The following is a 20,455-nucleotide window of genomic DNA, read 5'->3' on the forward strand; positions in this document are numbered from 1 at the left end:
CTGGTCGAAGCCCTGGGGTAGATGCAGTTATACAAGTTTAGAAGTGCCTTAAACTAATATAGTTTATTTACTTTCCTGAATGGGAATATCTATACTAATATAGAACACCTTTATACCTATATAACTGCATCCATCCTTGGGGCATTGTACAGTTTTAACTCTATCAATATAATTAAAGTGGTACTACTTTTGTGTGTAGACAAGCCCTTAGACAATTTATTACATTGTGACCAAAAAAATAAAATGTTTCCCCAAGACCAAACCCCCCCACCACATAGCCTTTTCTACTTTTAGTCATTTATATTTTATCCTAAAGGCAAGATCTCACGTTGCAAGAGGCAGACTGATGGCTGAAAAATGCCCAATGAGAGGAAGCTGTGAAGCCACATTTAACAGAAATAACTTTTTTTTAACCTCCCCTAGACCCATCATGCTGTGTGTGTATGTGTGTGTGTGTGTGTCTGTGGAGGCAGGTGAGATTAATGCAGGATACAACCTACTCTGTTAAGCAACTGTTTCCAACACTCAGACAGAATTTTATCACCAATGGCAAACCAGGTCACACACACCGATGTAAAGATTTTACCCAGGGAAAGATCATGTATTGCTCCTCCGACTTCGAATCCAGGTAAAATATTCTTAATAGTTATCAGATTCATATTTGCATTTTGTCTTTTCTTTAAAAAATGTCATTTCAAAAAGCTTTAAATAATTGTCATGACATTTTGCTAGTGAAGGCATTGTATTTGAGGACAAAATTGCACACACATTGTGCCTGATCCTTAGAAGATATCAATCCGCAAAGCTTTATTGAAATCAGTGTTGTCATGCTCATTTACCCTCTCTGAGGATCTGGCCCAGTGTTGCTAATAACAGAATAAAATATACTTTTAGCTAAATTATAAATTAGCAGAACAATAGTTTATTTTTTTAAATGTCTTTGTCTGATCAGAGGGTTACTATGACTTAAGTAAGCCATGATCTGATCTGAATTAGCTAGCCTGAGAGGCCAATTATTGCATTTGACCAATGTGCTAATTCTGGCAAAATGGTGGCATATAATCCCCCTGAAATCACAAAAGACAGTTGAAAGTTCAGCCACTGCTGCTGCAAGGAAGGCACCAGACGGACCCATTTGTCCACAGTTCTTTTATATTTGGTTTTTAAATAATGACTTTCCTGTAACCAAACTATCAAATCTGTAAACACATCATACGCTTATCATAAAAGACAAAAGTTTAAGTGGATATTAGGGGAAAAGAGCTGACTTTGACAATATTTCTTTGTGAATAATATTCCCAGGACTTGAAAACAATTGATGAATTCATTCTTCAGTACATTTTGCAAAAATGATGGACCGCCACTAACCTATGTTACAATGATTAAAAGTAAATATGAAATACATAGTGTTCAGAGTAAGTTGGCTAGTTCATAACGTTTTCAGGGTACAATAGCTTTTAATTAATTATATTAGCAACCAACAATGTAATCATTTTACAGTCTGTATTATTAAAATAAATAATATATTTACTATCTAGTTTGATTCTTGATTGTTGAGCTGTGATTTAATGTAACGGAATGGTAGAAACAATATTTTGATATATATTTACAAAAAGTATTTCTCATCATTTAAATTTCATTTATTTATCTTCATTGCATTTACAATTAGAATAGTGATAATATATGGTACAGGGCTAGGTTATTATTATTAGTCTGACTGCCTATATATCGTAAGCCATAGAATTTCAACCAGTTACTCCTCTACGGGGCTGAATAACTCCTTGTCTACCAAAAGGCGTCCAGTTTTGATATGAAGAAAGAGATGGAGAATCTACCACTTCCATTAGTAGTTTGTTCTAGCGATTACTTGCCTTCACTGTTACAAAAAATTGGGCCTTATTTCTAATTTAACTTTTTCTGGCTTCAGCTTCCAGCCATTGGTTCTTGTTATGCCTTTCTTTTCTAAATTAAAGAGCCCTTTAATATTTTCTTCCTATAAAGGTTCTTATACATTGTAATCAAGTCACCTCTCAGTCTTCTTTGTGAGAAGAAGAACAGATCGAGCTCTTTAAGTTTCTAATTGTAAGGCATTTTCTCCAGCCCTTGAATCATTTTTGTGATCATCTTCTCTGCATCCTCTACAATTTTTCAATAGCCTTTTAGTAATGGGGACACCAGATCTAGTTGCAGTATTCCAATGGTGATTTTCCCAATCCCGTTCTCAGAGGTAAAGACACCTCCTTATTCCTACTCAATACTCCCCAGTTTATACATGCAAGGATAGTATTTGTCCTTTTCCCCACTGCATTGCACTGGGATCGCATATTGAGTTGCTTGTGTACTGACCCCTCAATCTTTTTTAGAATTGCTGTGTGGGTATGGCCTATATTCTTTGTTCCTAGATTTATGAACTTGCATTTGAGTGTACTAAAACACATTTTGTTTGCATGGGCCTATTTTACCAAGCAATCCAGATCACTCTGTACCACTGCTTCATCATTATTTACCATTCCCTCAATTTTACTTCTAAGTCATTGATAAAAATATTGAATAGAGTCAGGCCTAGTACCAATCTTGCAGAACACCTCCATTTGATGGTCATTCTCCATTTACAACTACTTTTAGAGATCTTTCTGTTAGCCAGTTCTGAATCCATTTAATATATGCTAATATTTGAATCTGAATGTGTGCTACTAAGTTCAATTATTCCTACCCTAAAGTTTTAATATTTTGGCTGACAATTCGTACACAAAAAGAAAAGGAGTACTTGTGGCACCTTAGAGACTAACCAATTTATTTGAGCATAAGCTTTCGTGAGCTACAGCTCACTGGCTGTAGCTCACAAAAGCTTACGCTCAAATAAATTGGGTAGTCTCTAAGGTGCCACAAGTACTCCTTTTCTTTTTGCGAATACAGACTAACACGGCTGCTACTCTGAAACCTGTCATTTGGTACACAAGCTCTCAGTCAAGGTGGAAATTGTTCTGAAAGTTTCAAAAAAAAAAAAGAGGTGAGATTTTTAAGTGCAAAAAAGGTGGAAGAAAATGGAGATTTTCTGCAAACAATTTTTTAAACACCTCTTGTGACTCAGTAGAAGAAGGATGAAACCTGAAATTTGGAAGGGACATAGTTGTTTGATGAAAATTGGTTTTGGTTTGCCCAAGTTATGTGGGTTTTAAAAAATGTATTCTGCATGCATGGTGTTTTTTGCTATATGATAATCCACAGTGCGGGAGGGTTCTAGTGAGGTGCCCCGAAGTTCTGTTCTTGGCACAATGCTATTCAATATATTTGTCAGTGATCTGGGAGAAAACATAAAATCATTCCTGGTAAAGGTTGCAAATGACACATATTTGTGGAGTGGTGAATAATAACTGTCCTCATCATTAAAAACTGATCTGGATCACCTGATAAGATGGATGCATTTGAACAATGTGGCCAATAGCCTAAAAGATATTTAGGAGTTTTTAATTCCCATTGAAATCTGTGGGAATTAGGCACCTAAATACCTTTATCTGGGCTCATTTTTTAGTACAGTCAAATACAAAGTCATACATCTAGGAACAAATAATGTAGTTCACCCTTCAGAATGAGGAACTGTATCCTGGAAAGCAGTGACTCTGAGAAAGACTTATACCGGTAATGGTAGATAACCAGCTGAACATGAGCACCCAGTGAGATGCTCTGGCTAAGAGGACCAATACTATTCAGGGGAATGTTGAGTAGAAGTTGGGAAGTAATATTATCTCTTTTTACAGCATTGGTAAGACCATTACTGGAATACAGTGTCCAGTTCTGGTGTCCACATTTTAAGAAGAATGTTGAAAAATTAGAAAGTATTAAGAAAAGAACTACAAGAATAATCTGAGGTCTAGAAATCCTGTCTTACGGTGAAACACTTAGAAAGTTCAATCTACTTAGTTTATGCAAGAAAAGGCTAAGACATGACTTGATCATGGTATACAAGTACATGGGGAGAAGATTTCTGACAATAGACGGTGCTTTATTGGAGCAGACAAAGGCATAACAAGATTCAATGGCTTAAAGTTTAAGCTGGTTAAATTGAAACCAGAAATAATGTGAAGATTTTAAACAGTGAGGGTGTTAACCATTGAAAAAATTTACCAAGAGCTGTGGTGGATTTTCCATCACTTGAAGTCTCTAGATCTCTGGATGTCTTTCTAAAAATATGCTAGCTCAACCACAAGATATGGGTTTTGATACAGGAATTAATATGTGAAATTATATGGCCAGTGTTATATAGGAGATGAGCCTAGATGATCATAATGCTACCTTCTGGTCTAAAAATCTATGAATCTACAAAACTAAGGATCTGCCAAAGTTGCATTGACACTCCGCATGTTTGTGTATATACGCTGAGTGGAAATTTCCATTTAATAGAAAAAAATATCTCTGTACTCCATTGGATTTGCGTATACATGTATAACAAAGTTGAGTAAAATTTCACTTTTAATATGTGGCACATGATCTGTGAAGATCTGAATCTCGTGAGATAGGGCTCTTTTATATGTCACATACGGGTATGTTTGCAGCAGGTAGAATTCAGGTTGCAGGAGTAACCTGGACTTTGCCGTCTGATGATTTCTGAGGACTTTGCATTCTAACTTCAATGTTCATTTATGTAGATACCTTGAAATACAGGCAATGAACTTATTTGGGAAAAATTCTGTTTCCATGATACAGAGTCACTTTTTTTCATACAGCCAGATAAGTTGTGTTTAATATTTAAAAAAAGTAATGTGTATTTATTTGGGGATGGAGGGAATTTTTTTTATATTTACAGGTTTTCTAAGTCAATAGGGTTAAATGAGTTTTCCTATTTATACAGCAACTAAATTTTAAAATTTACAAGCCTCCATTATTTCTTTACCATAAAACAATATTCAGATTTTAAATAAAATATATATTTGAACAATGTCTTCCTGCAAACACTATCAGAGTTATCTCTCTGTACAATAATTATATCTGTATAATTCTTCTGGGACCAACAGCATTTTAAAACTTTTTTTAAGAAAAAATATTTAATTACAGTTATATATAATAAATATAAATGTGCATATTTTCTACATTTTATTGGACGAATCAATTAAGAAAGAACAAAACAAACAGCAAAATGTCTGTACACCCACTGAGTCACAACACAGGGGACCGAAAAGCATAGATGTGCCTCATTTATTAACCATTTCCCCAATATTTTTCTTGTGATATTTACCTTTGTAAAAACTTTGAATAGTTCAGACTGAACACTCTACAGATCAAGTGTGCTCGGATGTTTTTTCTAACAGCTAGACTGCTTATCTGACGGTCATGCATCATTACCTTTCCTTCTCATGCAGCATTACCAGTTCTGCTGACCAAATTCTGCCCTCAGCAACACTTGTGCACTCACATTATAGTCAATGGTATTCACATGTGTAATTAATTGGAATTAGTTAACTATTCTCTTGATGTTACACAGAAAGGAATAAACAGCAAGAACCTCCCTCTGAGTTGTGTTGGCTCTGCAAAAAAAACAAGAGGAATTTATCTTGTCATCAACCAGCATTTTTTATTCAGAAGTTGAATCACACTTTAAATGCACAGTATTCTTATAAAAAACATGAACTACCCATGACAGCAGCAACACAAGCCTCATCTTATATCTCACCCTTTCCTGAGTGGGGCAAAGATGCAAATATTATCCTCTGTAAAACTAGGGATATGTTTAACCAAGGTAACATCTTGTGTCCCAGCAAAAATGGTGAAATAATGATTAATAACTGCATGCTTTAAAGTTGAGTTATTTTGGCTCCATTTTAATCTCCTGCTTAAGTTCCAGCAGCTAATATCTCAGGTGACTCTACAGTTAGGGTTTGATGCCACATAACATTTTATAGTTACAGTTTCAAGTTGTAAGTGTACATATTTATTGGTTCTTTCAAGATAGTTGCCACCAAATCCAGGTCTGAATTGGAATGTAGAGAGAGGGCGGGGAGCTGGGACAAGGCACAAAGCAAAAAGGTACCGAGATCACCCCATGATAAGATTTGATATCTCTTGGTCTACATGGATTGGAAGCAAATGCTTTACATATACTATCTGAAAACTGGATTAAAGAAGTAACAAATTTAAACTAATTATTTATGATATCATGGGCTAATCACATGTTTGTTGGTATTGAATTTTCCTGGACAGGACCTAATATTAGAGCTAGTTGAAAACGTGTGTTTTGTTTCCACAAAAGATTTCAAAGAAAAAAACCCTTTTTTTGTCAAAATGTTTTGCAGGTTTTTTTGGGGGGGTGTGGGGGGAAGGGCGTGTTGCTGGCAAAAAAAGAAATATATTTAGTTTTGTGTGGTTCATTTTTTTTTTGACAAAAACTGAAATTTCAGAAACCCATTTCTCACTGAAAAATGTTTTAGTAGATCAATGTTTGACCACCTCTACCTAATCTATCCGGTCCCTGACATTGGATCAGTGTAATATTCAGTGTCTAATATCCACTAGTGACATAGCCCTGCACACAGGTTGGTGCATAAACTACCAGGAGTAGCCTGGGGAGCTATGATTTCTCACAGATACTTCTCTGAGGCACAATTCCCTCTCTGCTTCTCCCTTGCTCCAAGGGGGTGGTAATTTTGTGCTGGAATATATCAGCACAATTTGTGACTCCCCCTGAGTTGACTCAACTACGTCAGCCAGTTTGTTGTGGGCAGAGTCAAGGATCCACCCATTCTCCCCCTCTCCCGTCCCACACACACACACGCACACACTCCACCCATTCTCCCCGTCTCCCCTCACACACACACACACATATTACTTATCCACCTGTTCCAAAATTCAGGTAGTTCATGCAGCAGTGTAAGGCAGATTCTTACTCCCCCCATTGCTCCTCTGCATAGACATGTAGTCTCAGGTATAATCTAGCCCATTGTTTCTAGCAGTAATGAAGCTGAGCCAGCACCATGGGGAACATATGAACTTTGCAGATAGACTGATTCTTGTAATGGTGTCTCTATGTAATGGTTGTCACATCCAACATTGTCAGCATTTACTTGCTCCTTACGGGGATCACATATGCTCAACTGCGTGTGCATCATAAATCTGAAAGGATCAGCAGATCAGAGACTTCCCCTTCTGGTATTGTGGGTATTTGTTGGGGTGGCATTTTTAGTTATTAGAGATGTATTCTTTATTATGTTAGAAAACTGTAAAAACAATATTGCTGAGAATCTCTAAATTATAAATCATGTATAGAAATTATTTCAACATTTTAAATGGTGACATTTCTATTCACTGGCTCATTGAGCCCTACAACAGCTCTGTGGTGAACGCAGTTTCAAAAGTAGTTTAAACTGGCATTTTCTGATTTTCTGAAATTCTTTTGTGCTCTGTTTCTGAAATTTGGGAGGAGGGAAGTGCCTTAAAATAAAACTGATTTTTAATGAGAACATTTACAAATTAATCAACATAATGTATTGGACTGGGGTTTGGTTTACTGCTGTTCAGACTCTAGGCATCTAAGCACCTTGTTTATTATGAAACCTTATCTAAGTCACAACTCATTTGCTCCATTGCAGCAACACTCCCAGTGTGGGATTGACCACAGTTACCCTGGTGAGACCATCTTATATGCAGAGTTTCACCTACTGTTTGTATTGTAAGCCATCTTTACTCACCTCCTTGTCCTGAACCGCACTGAGTGCCGGTCAGATGGCCCACAGAATACTTTAAACTGAACTCAGAGTGAACATTATGAGAATACTACATTGTGACACTGTATGGAGGCAGGGTTAGAGACCTGGTGGTTATCTGAGTGTGACTCTGTGGCTTATTGTGGGAATGCAACCTCAACCCTGAATTTCCTGGGTTTCTAATCTTTGAGTTTGTGTTATAGCTAGAACACCCTTGTAAAGTGGACAAACTGTGACAGGGTGTATTCAGTCATTGTGGCTCCCTGCTGAGTCCGCCACAGTCCTACTACCCCTGACCCCCAAGAAGTAGCAAGCTGGGAGAAGAACAGCAATGAAGGTGACTCCTACAAGCTTTCCTAGAGAGGACTCTCTGGAGCAGCCATTTTGGAAACCACAGAGACGTGGTCCTCCAAGGGCAAAAGGGGCTAGCAATAGCCAATCAGGGGCCATGCTGGCCCAAATAAAAAAGGGCTGCCTGGCTTTAGCAGTTTAGCTCCTGGCTGGGAGTGGAGGAGGGAAGAAGGGGGGTTGTACCTGGCTGGAGTAGCCAGCAATCAGACAGTATTCATACTGAGCTGAATTTCCATAGCTGGGATCACAGAGGGAGAAGGACCTGGGGATGCTGGACCTGAGACAGGGCTGGAGATAAAGGGGCCAGGTGGAAAGAGGCCCAGGGAAACAGCAGTGAAGGACTGAGGGAAGTGATATATGGCTGCTGGTTGTAGGATCCCTGGGCTGGAAACCAGAGCAGTGGGCGGCCTGGGTTCCTCCACCAGCCACAGGTAAAGTAGTGAAAGACCCAAGAAGGGGGCAGGGCTTAGTTGCAAACCTGAACAATTTAAAGGGCTCAGAACCAGGTTGAAGATCCTAGTGAGGGCAAATAGCCTGTTTGTTTACTGGAATCTTTAATACCCCACAAGGGGTTCATTTCAATTTTGTGACTTGGCCAGAGGGCCAAACCACTGAAAACCCACCACAGTTGTCCTGCAGCCTGCAGGGAGCACCAGGGGTGAGAAAAGGTGTGTGGTACCACACCAAGCTGCTCAGAGGTGCTCAAGAGGTGAGTGCCCCTTTGGAATCATAGAATATCAGGGTTGGAAGGGACCTCAGGAGGTCATCTAGTCCAACCCCCTGCTCAAAGCAGGACCAATCTCCCACTAAACCATCCCAGCCAGGGCTTTGTCAAGCCTGACCTTAAAAACCTCTAAGGAAGGAGATTCCACGACCTTCCTAGTGAAAAAGTGCTTCACCTCCTTCCTAGTGAAAAAGTTTTTCCTAATATCCAATCTAAACCTCCCCCACTGCAACTTGAGACCATTTCTCCTTGTTCTGTTATCTGTTCCCACTGAGAACAGTCTAGATCCATCCTCTTTGGAACCCCCTTTCAGGTAGTTGAAAGCAGCTATCAAATCCCCTCTCATTCTTCTCTTCTGCAGACTAAATAATCCCAGTTCCCTCAGCCTCTCCTCATAAATCATGTGCTCCAGCCCCCTAATCATTTTTGTTGTCCTCTGATGGACTCTTTCCAATTTTTCCACATCCTTCTTGTAGCGTGGGGCCCAAAACTAGACACAGTACTCCAGATGAGGCCTCACCAATGCTGAATAGAGGGGAATGATCACATCCCTCAGTCTGCTGGCAATGCTCCTATTTATACAGCCCCAAATGCCGTTAGCCTTCTTGGCAACAAGGGCACACTGTTGACTCATATCCAGCTTCTCGTCCTTTTCTGCAGAATTGCTGCCTAGCCACTCAGTCCCTAGTCTGTTGCAGTGCATGGGATTCTTCAATCCTAAGTGCAGGACTCTCAATGCTCTGATATGAACCTTCAACCTCAACTTCACTTTAACAAAGACTTTGGTGTGGGACCATTATCCTTTCTATACAGTCATATGAACCAGTTTTCAGTCCAAATGACAGTGACCCCACAGCACATCCTTCTGAAGAAACGAGGGTCAGACATTAGGGGAGGATACCTCCACAGCAACTCTTCATGGAGATTTTCCTGAGGTGTCCCATTGGTGGGATGGCACGTTTACCCCCCTTGGGGAAAAAGAAGAGAATTCATTCCCCCAGAGCCCAGTACTCGATGCATATCTCAGGATCTCTCTCTGAGGCATAAGTTCAGGGTGTTCTGGTCCTTGTCCCCTCCTGTACACCATTCCTTAGTTCTCTGGATGAGTGGTTCTATCGGAGCGTCATTACTAGGACTTGCCTAAAAGAGCAGCGATTCACTCCAGAGGGGGCAACAGGAAGTGTGGTTCAACCTGGGGCTGTGTTACCTTTTTCAGGTAATCTGTGTGGCACTGGTGTGTGAACAATGTATCGCCCAGCCCTGCATCCAACTTGCCAAAGATCACAGTGGAACCCCAGTGCCACAGAAACAACTGATCCCTTCCCCTTCCCGCTACATGGAAGAAAGCTATGTGTGGATGGCCCTCATCATATAGGCTGAATGAATTTTCATGTAGTATTTTATAATCTGTGACATTTACAGCATTCCCTTTCTATGATCCTGTTATAGGAAGCAATTGAGTTCCTCGGGGTCCCAGTCATCCTGGGAAACATTCACGCCAAGGTCCTTCTCCCAGAGTGTGATTCTCTCCTATCCTGCCCTTTGTGTCTCCATTTACATCTGTGCAAAGTGGGTGTAAAATGCTAACAAATAAAGATGTTTCCTTTCACTTAGAAGTATTTTTAGACTGTCAATTTCTATCTCAGCACTTGGTTAGAAACTGTCCGATATCTGAAGCCAATGTGGCAATGCTTGCGCATGCTAGCAATGTGAGGGCTTAAATTGCAATTTCCTCCAAAGCAACTCTTTTGTTTTTCTTTTTTGCAGGTCCTGGCTCCCAGTGTTCAAGCTGGTTCTATGTTGCTCTAGTCCTGGGGTTTATCGCACTGGTTTTCATGGCTGTTCTAATCACTATTTGTGAGTGCCACTTTCCAGATGACAACTTTTGCTTTATTCATGCAGCTATGTGCATGTTTAAACCTCTCCAAGAGGATATTACATGTAAAAAATAACTGACATTAATGCAATATTATGGGTGACAAGTTAAACACATAAATCAGAAAATTAAAATATTAATGTTTCCACAGGGACATTTACTATTATTTCACATGCAGGATATTTATGAAGGTGAATAGTTAACAAAGCATCAAGTACTCAGAGATACTGTATATGCGCTCTGTGGGGGACTTCAGTGACCTATGAGACAGTTAACCTTTGAATTTCTATATTCATAAGATTAAATTGCCAGCCTTGACTTTGTGACACTGGACCATAAGGTAGTTTTCTTTGTTTATTTTCCTTGGGCAGATCATTAGCTGGTGTAGACTCATAGACTTTAAGCCCAGAAGGGACCATCATGATCATCTAATCTGACGTCCTGCACATTGCAAGCCACAGAACCTCACCTACCCACTCCTGTAATAGACCCGCTAACTTCTGTCTGAGTTACTGTAGTTGTCAAATCATGACTTAAAGATTTCAGGTTACAGAGAATCCACCATTTACACTAGTTTAAACCTGCAAGTGACCCCATGCTGCAGAAGAAGGCAAAAAAACCCCGGTGTCACTGTCAATCTGACCCGGGGGGAAATACCTTCCAGACCCCAAATATGGTGGCCAGTTAGACCCTGAGCATGTGAGCAACACTCTCCAGCAGGACACCTGGGAAAGAATTTGTTGTAGTAATTCTTGTAGGTGATTGTCACTTTGGATGGGCTATCACCAGCAGGAGAGTGAATTTGTGGGGGGGGGGGGGGGGTGGAGGGTGAGAAAACCTGGATTTGTGCTGGAAATGGCCCAACTTGATGATCACTTTAGATAAGCTATTACCAGCAGGACAGTGGGGTGGGAGGAGGTATTGTTTCATATTCTCTGTGTGTATATAAAGTCTGCTGCAGTTTCCACGGTATGCATCCGATGAAGTGAGCTGTAGCTCACGAAAGCTCATGCTCAAATAAATTGGTTAGTCTCTAAGGTGCCACAAGTACTTCTTTTCTTTTTGCGAATACAGACTAACACGGCTGTTACTCTGTAACCTGATATTATTTTTTGTATGTTTGTAAACTATTTAAATAACTATAAGCCCTGAAAGGGTTTGTAGTGGTTTTTTTTTTTTTTTTTACTGCTTGTTTGTTACCTTAGAAATATCAGGATTATCAATTTTGACTTCCTTGTTATTGCTGGAGGATTTCTGTGCTGACTCCGCTATGTAGGAAGGTAACGTCTCATCCTTTAAATTAAATATTGGGATGTTGGATCTTTTTATTAACGAGATTTACTCTCATATGCTTAGGTTAAATGGGGGCTAATAAAAGAAAAAACTGAATTCTAGACAGTCTGAATCAAATTGGTATCTCTTTTCAATTAATCAGATATATAACTGTAGTACGTGTAATGCCAAAACCATACCTATTCTCCACCAAAGTAGGCAAGACCTGAATTTCTTATGGAGAAAACAAGCAGGGAAAACAAATCAAATTTAAACAAAAAACAACAAAGAGAAAAAAATACCAGGCCTTCTTGATATCTCATAACCCAACAAAAAAGGCACAAATCTATTTTTAATCCCTTTGCAAGCTGCCTTCCTCACTGACTGTGCTCTCTGTAATACAACTGTGTTTTCTGACCCTCAGATACCAAGACTGCATATTACTGGTGCTCCTATTAACCATGTTGTCTTCCTTTGCATTCAAGTCTGGAGAGGAAATGGTCAGAGTCCGTCCCTGCCCAGGACAACCTGCACTGAAAACACTACATCTTCAGGGGAATCTCCATGCACAGGGAGATGCTCGATGACAATCAGTGGATTAATGGACTACCTGTGTGACGATAGAGAGGGTGAGGAGTTACAGCCCCTCTCTAACTGTGCAGTGTGTTCCCTTCTGCTGCTTGTTAACACCCCTCTTCTATAACAACCTGAAAATGTTATGGGTCAAAATATGGCTTCTTTACTGTCCCCGTTGAAATCAATGGAACGATTCACAGAAGAAGGTACTACTCAGGATGAATAAGAGTATCAGATTCTGGCCCTGAAGATGTATTTGAACCAATATTTACAATTCCGAGTAGTAATTATAATTATTGATACATACCCTGTGCTTGGAATAGAACTGGAATGTCCAGGGCTGCTTTTAAAAATGACATTACATACCTTAGAGCAGTGATTCTCAACCTGTGGTCCATGAACTCCTGGGGGTCCGCAGACTATGTTTAAGGAGTCAGTGAAAGACTTAGACTGAAAACTGACTGAACAGAATTCAGCTATATCTACAAAGGCGTTTCCAAAGGGGTTCCCACCTCCATTCGAAATTTCCAAAGGGGTCTCAAATGAAAACCATTGCCTTACAGCTTCCGGGTGTTTTCAAGAACCGCCCAAGGCCAAGGATGTTTTGCAAAGAGAGGGAAGGTCTTTGGCAGCCTGGGACCTTTACCAAATGACACATGTAGCCTTATTGCCCTGAATCTCTAATTTGGTGATAAATATTACTTGTTGTTAAATATTTTTTATAATGCCAATATTTTGCTTAAAACTTATAACAGGAAGCCAAGCAGGAGTGAGCTAGGGAAGGTTCTAAACAGAAGCTCCTATGGTGAGGGAGAAAGAGAATGAGTGTAGTTTTAGGGATAATACTGTTTCCCTTATCCTAATAAAGTTACTTGTTCACTGTGGCCCCCTGTAGACTCAGATCTAAAGTACGCTGGTACCACGTTCAGGCTAACACTTGTAACCGACACACTCTGGAGGTCTAGGATAGATAAGGCTGGGTGCTCTTAACACGTATTGAACCGGTCAAGTTAAAGTCTTTGCCTAGACAAGGGCTGTGTTAGAAGGAAGTACATTTTCTGTGTGTCTCTAACCCAGGGAGGGTGTGACATTTGGAGTGCAATTATTCAGACCAGTGAGAGGTTGTCACTTCTTGCCATGTAACCCTGGGTGTCTTTAATGCTCTGCTGCTGTGGCTCACAGCCCAGAGACCAACAGCCAGCAAACACACATGCAGCTCCCTGAGCGTGTGTGCACTGTGCAGCCCTGGTTCAGCGCTCTGACCCCAGCAGCCTGACACAACACAACAGCCACACCCGGGTCTTCACCAGATTCGTTACAACTCACCCAGATCCTGTGGAAAACATGTTTGTAATGTCATTTCCCCACCAGAGTTAGGAAAACTATTTTTTTTTCTTGTAACACTCTTCAGTAGTAGTGGCATAAGAAGCCTGTTCTACTCTCAGAATAGATTATCCACATTCTCCCTCTCCTTTATTTAACTGGAAACTGATCGCATTTGCATAAGTGGCAATTTTACCTTTTCTAGTCTTCTTTTATCAATGAGGAGACTTCTTCTCTGCTATGTCACTTGCTCTCAGCTCGTTGTTGTTCCCCATCCTCTCCTCATCACATTAGATTGTAGGATTTTCAGGGCAGGGACCATGTTTCACCTCAGAGGGGCCCTTTCTCAAGCCGTTAGGAGCTACTAAGATACAAAGAAAAAGAAGAATCCTCGTCTTTTACTTACACACACACACACACGCAAACAATATTCCGGTCACTGATTTACCGCCATTTCAGGTTAAGGGAAAACAACCGAACAAGCAAGAACAGTCACAGGCTGCATCTCAACAACTGAGAACAAAATGGCAGCTGCTGCCTGCAGGCTCCTAGAGAGGCAAACTTGCAGCACACAGGAAACAAAAGCACCAGTTTCACAGTTCAAGGCCGGAGCATGCACGGTGTCATGTTGCTCGAAGCAGTGGTTCCCTAAATAGGCATTTAACCCATTCAACGATAATTAGAAGAATGTAAGACAGGTCGGTAAAATGCAGGGCAACTGACAGCTGTGACATTTCACCAAGAATATTTAATTTTCCAAAATGTACTGTTAGCAGCTGGGAGGCTATTTGCTTCCCCACAATATGTGATGGGAGTCATCAAACCATTTGTGATGCTGGGTAATGATCTTCTTTCCTCCCCCTCCCCAGGAAGAACCGAGTGTCTGCTCTGCCCCCCAGGGTGGATGCTGCACAGGGGGAGCTGTTACTATTTCTCAGAGCAGTCGGGGACCTGGGATGCCAGTATGCGAAATTGTTCAGGCAGAAAATCCCAGCTGCTTGTTGTTGAAGATGAGGCTGAGATGGTAAGTCTGGGAACATTCCACATAGTACCCAGCAATCAGCAAACCCTCCATGTCATTCAGACACTTGACTGAAAAGCACAAATATACCCTAGGTTTTATCAGAACCTCTGACCAGGCAGGCTCTCCCTCAGAAACTGTCTGTGAATGGGCTTTTATTTCCCCACAAACAAGAGCCCCACTTGGGAAGACACCCAGAGGAAGCAGGGCCTGGCCTTTCTTCCCTCTGGCTGCGATCAGTCCTCTGATCCATTACTGAAAAGCTGCTCTACCAAGTCAGTGGGCTTCCCTGGGTCTCCGTGAGGCTGATGGGCAGATGCTTCAGATGCAAATGTAGAAAGCAGAATAAGTTCTGATCTGGGAGGAGATTGGGGGTGTGATCAAGGGCTTTCCGCAGTCTGCTAAGGCAGGAAAGGCTTTGCTTTGCGGTTGAGTGCGACTTTCACGCTGTCGAGGGCCTGCCCAGTCTCCCTTTGGAAATGTAGAGGGTAGATTCCCTCTACAAGGTAAAAAAGGGCCTGATTTTCATGTCTGGCAGTTCACTCAGGGTCTGGCTGTTTTCAGCGACTCTTATGTTCTCCCAAGTGCAAGACTTTTGGGAAAATCAGCCATAAGGATTCCCATGTGCCCTCAGGCTGTTCCAACCAAACTAGTTACCGGTGTGGCTGAGTCCTTGTCTTTCACATGTATCCCGGTCTCGGTTCAAAATGAGCATGTGATTGCATGAGGAATGAGGCAGAGCTGAAATGGCCCATCAGTGTGTAATGTATTTCTGTTTAATCCACAGGAATTTATAGCAACCATAACAGAAACGAAATATTTCTGGATTGGATTAAACTTTCAAGAGAAAGAGGGAAGATGGATGTGGCTGGGTGACTCCCAGTTAGAAGGGCACAGGCTGAGCTTGTGGGTGGATTTTTCTTTGTATAAATGTTAAGTTACATTAATATAAATGCAGATACAGCTCTGACCGCATAGCTCCCCGCTAAGTAATTCCCAAAGCACAGAGCTAGTACTGTGATTGAAGGCACATAGTTAGCTCCATCTTAGATTGCAAAGTCTCCAGCATGACCTGTTCCACAGAGACTAAGTTTTCCTTACTTATAGTCACAGTCTTTAGAAAGAAAAGGAGTACTTGTGGCACCTTAGAGACTAACCAATTTATTTGAGCATAAGCTTTCATGAGCTACAGCTCACTTCATCGGATGCATACTGTGGAAAATACAGAAGATGTTTTTATACACACAAACCATGAAAAAATGGGTGTTTATCACTACAAAAGGTTTTCTCTCCCCCCACCCTACTCTCCTGCTTGTAATAGCTTATCTAAAGTGATTACTCTCCTTACAATGTGTATGATAATCAAGGTGGGCCATTTCCAGCACAAATCCAGGGTTTAACAAGAACGTCTGAGGAACAGTGGGCGGGGGGGAAGGGGGAAGGAATAAACCAGGGGAAATAGGTTACTTTTAATAATGCTCAAATGAATTGGTTAGTCTATAAGGTGCCACAAGTACTCATTTTCTTTTTGCGAATACAGACTAACACGGCTGTTACTCTGAAATTAGTCTTTAGAAAGCAGTGGTGCGGGTGATGCTGCATGAAGGTCTCATCCTCAAGTTCAAATCACTGCAGACCATTGCTGCTTAGGCCCTATCTACACAATCGTTTGGAGGCTATTTTGGAGACGTTTTCCTAGGGCTGTATAGCAGCCCCATGAAAAACCTCTAGGGCTTGTCTGTACTAAGGTTATGGCCACATTGTAACTTAAGTTAATTGATTGCCAATTAACTCAATTCAAGTTACACAACTATACATGTTAGTGTAGACACTGTACAAACATTTGTTCCTTCTGGTCTTGGGTCACCCTACACTGAACTCGAGGAACAAGTATTTATGGAGTGTCTACATCAGCATGTACCATCAAGCTAATTAATTGCTGATTAGAAATTATAGGAACAAAAGTACAGGACCAAACACGTCAGTCTAGACACAGCTCTAGTGTAACCATGTGGCACCAGAGTAAAAAGAAAAGTGATTTGTATCTGTGGAGTTTGCCTTGGGGCTTCCAGATGGGGAGAAATCTTCACCCCTGTGACATCAACAGGAATGCAAAACTCCCATTCACTTCAGTGGAACCAGGATTTCACCCCTAGGGTTTGTACTAGTGCAGCTAAATTGGTGGAGATACAACTGCACAAAGCAGCGTCCTCCCTAGACAGGACCTTCTCGGCATCAAAGTTAAGTTGATGATCTCTTTATTCTCTTCTTTGGCAATCAGGTGGCTTTGGGCAGGGTGAGGACAGCCGAGCTGGAGGAATAAGGTGCACTGACACATATCAGAGTAAGGTGGCACTGCAGGGGCACAGTTATTCAAATGGTTTAAAAATGTACAAAAATAATATGTAACTTGAAAGAATTTTCAACCACATCTGCCAGTGACACCAACGTAAAAAGGCGCTGAGTGCCTAGGGATTTTCTGTGTTCATATCTGACCAATGTATTATGTGGCCAGGGTCACCACAGTCCCACCAGCCTCAATTACTGTCCATCAAGTGAGGCCTGTAAGTACTTGAAAGTGACCCTGATGCCGCCTGCTGTTCGTAGAAGATCGCACTTGAGCTCCAGGTGATGGCTCAAACCCACCTGCAAGCTCCCAACATGTTATTGGAGAGTGGGACCACTTGGGTTGACCGTCTGGTCTGTCATGCAGACTCAACATTTGGATTCATATAGCTGAAAACTCCTCCTCGCCTCCTCACTATTAAGACTCACCATTTCTCCTTTGTGGAAGGGTTTTCCTCCTCTTGCTGATAATGCTCATGGACCCCTGAATTCCTCCTACCAGTGTCTGCTCTCCGTGAATCCCTGTGCAAATCCCATCTGTCCAATCAAATGGATTGCAATAAGCCTGCATATGCCAGTCTAGCCACATAAGAAAAAAACCCTGATTCCCTCCTCCCAATCTCTGTTCCTGTCTTTTTATTCAGTACCAAGTTCTGAGCTAACCTCTCAGTGAGCAGCTTTTGTTTTCTCTTTAGGGTAGTGGAAAAGGGAACTGGAGATGGCAAGAACTGTTCTGCTTTCAACAGGGAGAAGTTATACTTTGAGAGCTGCCCGAATTTACACAGATGGATCTGCAAGAAAAATGCATTCACGCTGGCTCCCTGGAACACCCCAGAACATTAGACACTGTCCCTTGTAGAATGATGCATTTTGTTGTACTTTGTGATATTTTAATGTAAATAATCATAAGAGCATTGCACAGAAACCATAGCATTCGGCAATCCTGTGTCGATTGACCACTGGCTGTATTAGGAATAGGTTTGTATTGTAACCCCCTGTAGCTCCTGGAGTCCAAGGCTAGAGGATGTTTAGCTAAACAGATTATAATAATTGATGCATGATAAATAAGCCAATAGCACATTCGATCCAGGGCTGGGCCTTTACCCTTCAGCTCGAGCAACCTCATCCCATTTTATTCACCTGTTCAGATTCCAAATGCGTTTCGTTTTAGGCCAATCCGTTTCTCTTAAGATTTAGTGCCAAATGACATCTACATAAACATGGAAATGCCTGTGACTATCTGCTCTGTATTAAGAAATGACTCATAAACACCTCTTTTCTTGCTTACTTTCAACTTTTGTATTATTAAGATTTTCAAATAGAAACTCTTATGCAATGGAAAGTTCTTTCCTGCTCCTTGGTGCAGCTGCATTAGCAGGAACCATTTTGGTTCCTCTGACCAGCCGTGCCCAAAGATGACTTATGTGTACATTGTGAGTAAATGTCAATATTAATTAACTGGACAGGAAAAATACTCTTCTAACACCTGGGGAACTAAGGCACTTTGGCCCAGATCATAGAATCATAGAAATGAACGCACATCCCTATACTCCTGTCCCCTGTACTCAAGGCAGGACTAAGGAATGACTAGACTGGGGGTTGGCAAATGGGAGCTCCGGGAAGCGAACCGCAGCCACTGAGAGCTGTGAGAGGCTGTGCCTGCAGACGGTCAACGTAAACAAAATGTCTCGCGGCCTGCCAGCGAGTTACCCTGATGGGCCACGTGCCGAAGGTTGCCGACCCGTGAACTAGACCACTCCTGACAGGTGTTTGTTTAACCTGTTCTCGAAAACCTCCAGTAACAGAGATTCCATAACCTCCTTAGGTAAACTATTCCCGTGCTTAGCTACCCTGACAAGAAGTTAGTTTTTCCTCATGTCCATCCTAAATCACCCTTGCTGTAATTTAAGCCCATTGCTTCTTGTCCTATCCTCAGAGGTTAAGGAGAACAATTTTTCACTCTCCTCCTTATAACATCCTTTTACATACTTGAAAACTATTATCATTTCCCTGCTCAGTCTTCTCTTCTCCAGATTAAACAAACCCATTTTTTTGTCAGTCTTCCCTCATAGGTCATGTCCTCCAAACCTTTAATCATTTTTGTTGCTCTTTTCTGGACTTTCTCCAATTATGTCCATATCTTTCCTGAAGTGTGGCACCCAGAACTGGACACAGTGCTCCAGCTTACACCTAATCAGTATAGAGTAAAGCGGATCCACACAGCAAATTAGGCTCTTAACTTCCCTTGATTTCAGTGGAAGTTAGGAGTCTAAGTAGATTTGTGGAGCTGAGTGATTACATGACTCTCCCAAGGTCACACAAGAAATCTATGGCAGAGGTGGGAATTGGATTTAAAACTCCTGAGAGACAATCTTGTGTTCTAATTTTCTTCCTTGAATTCTGTAAAAGCTTACCCAACACGCACCTTGTTTTTAGACAGAGGAGGTTGTTTTCACCAGATGCCCAGTTATTGTTCTATTTAATTCCCATGATACTATAGATGTCTTCGTTATTTTTGAAAAAGGCCTCATTTAATTAAATGATTACTGTGTAAGATTCTCTGTTGCATTAGATACTTGCTTTGTGTCTGACCTTAATGCAACAAGGTTACAGCCTGCCTCTGGGAGAGGAGTGTAGTTAAAAGCTTAGAGACAGGATAACCACAGCTAGAACAATCAATCTGAAAGATTTGACCTGATCTGCCACATTAGAGCCTGGGGTGAAATCCTGGCCCCAGTGATGTCAATGGCAAAATGCCCACTAACATTAAGGAGGTCAGGATTTCACCTTAGGGTTCTATTTCTAACTGAGCCTGCAATGAGCTTGAATAACCTCTCTCTCTATTTATTTTAAAATGTAGTCTGTGTGCAGCATCTTAGACTGGATTGTTCCCATGGCGTTGGTCAATAAGAAGCATGGTGAAGGATGAACACAAAGAGCAGTTAGCAGAGGTGACACAAACTCATGGCAAACACTATCAATGTCTAACTGACATTGTTGAAAGTGACCCATGAGGAGCAATCAGTGGAGCCAACCATCGATCCCTGAGCATTTCAGATTCCTTGCAAAGGGGTTTTACAAAAGGTGAGACAACCCAATGAAAAACAAACAGGATGATTTTCAACTCTCCTTATTCTTCCTGTATCAATCTGCTGTTCTTCAAGCCAGCATGAAATGTTCAAAAGGTGCTTAAAATTTGCCATTCTTAAGATTTGTATGAAATAAAGATTTAAAATTCCAGTTAAACAGAAACCTCTGCAACAGCTTTAACT

General features: G+C 41.1%; 1 protein-coding gene across 1 annotated transcript; it reads left to right on the forward strand.

Annotated features, from left to right (window-relative positions):
- The first annotated feature begins 546 nt into the window (after positions 1–546).
- On the forward strand, positions 547–18,057 carry LOC140905778 (killer cell lectin-like receptor subfamily B member 1B allele C). The gene is made up of 7 exons (XM_073329247.2): positions 547–625; positions 7,066–7,140; positions 10,537–10,626; positions 12,403–12,546; positions 14,686–14,840; positions 15,625–15,743; positions 17,879–18,057. The coding sequence occupies exons 1-7, from the start codon at positions 547–549 to the stop codon at positions 18,024–18,026; spliced, it is 810 nt and encodes a 269-aa protein (XP_073185348.1). The 3' UTR covers positions 18,027–18,057.
- Positions 18,058–20,455: the final 2,398 nt, after the last annotated feature.

Source organism: Lepidochelys kempii, chromosome 1 (genome assembly GCF_965140285.1).
Source record: "Lepidochelys kempii isolate rLepKem1 chromosome 1, rLepKem1.hap1, whole genome shotgun sequence".
Classification (NCBI taxonomy): Eukaryota; Metazoa; Chordata; order Testudines; family Cheloniidae; genus Lepidochelys; species Lepidochelys kempii.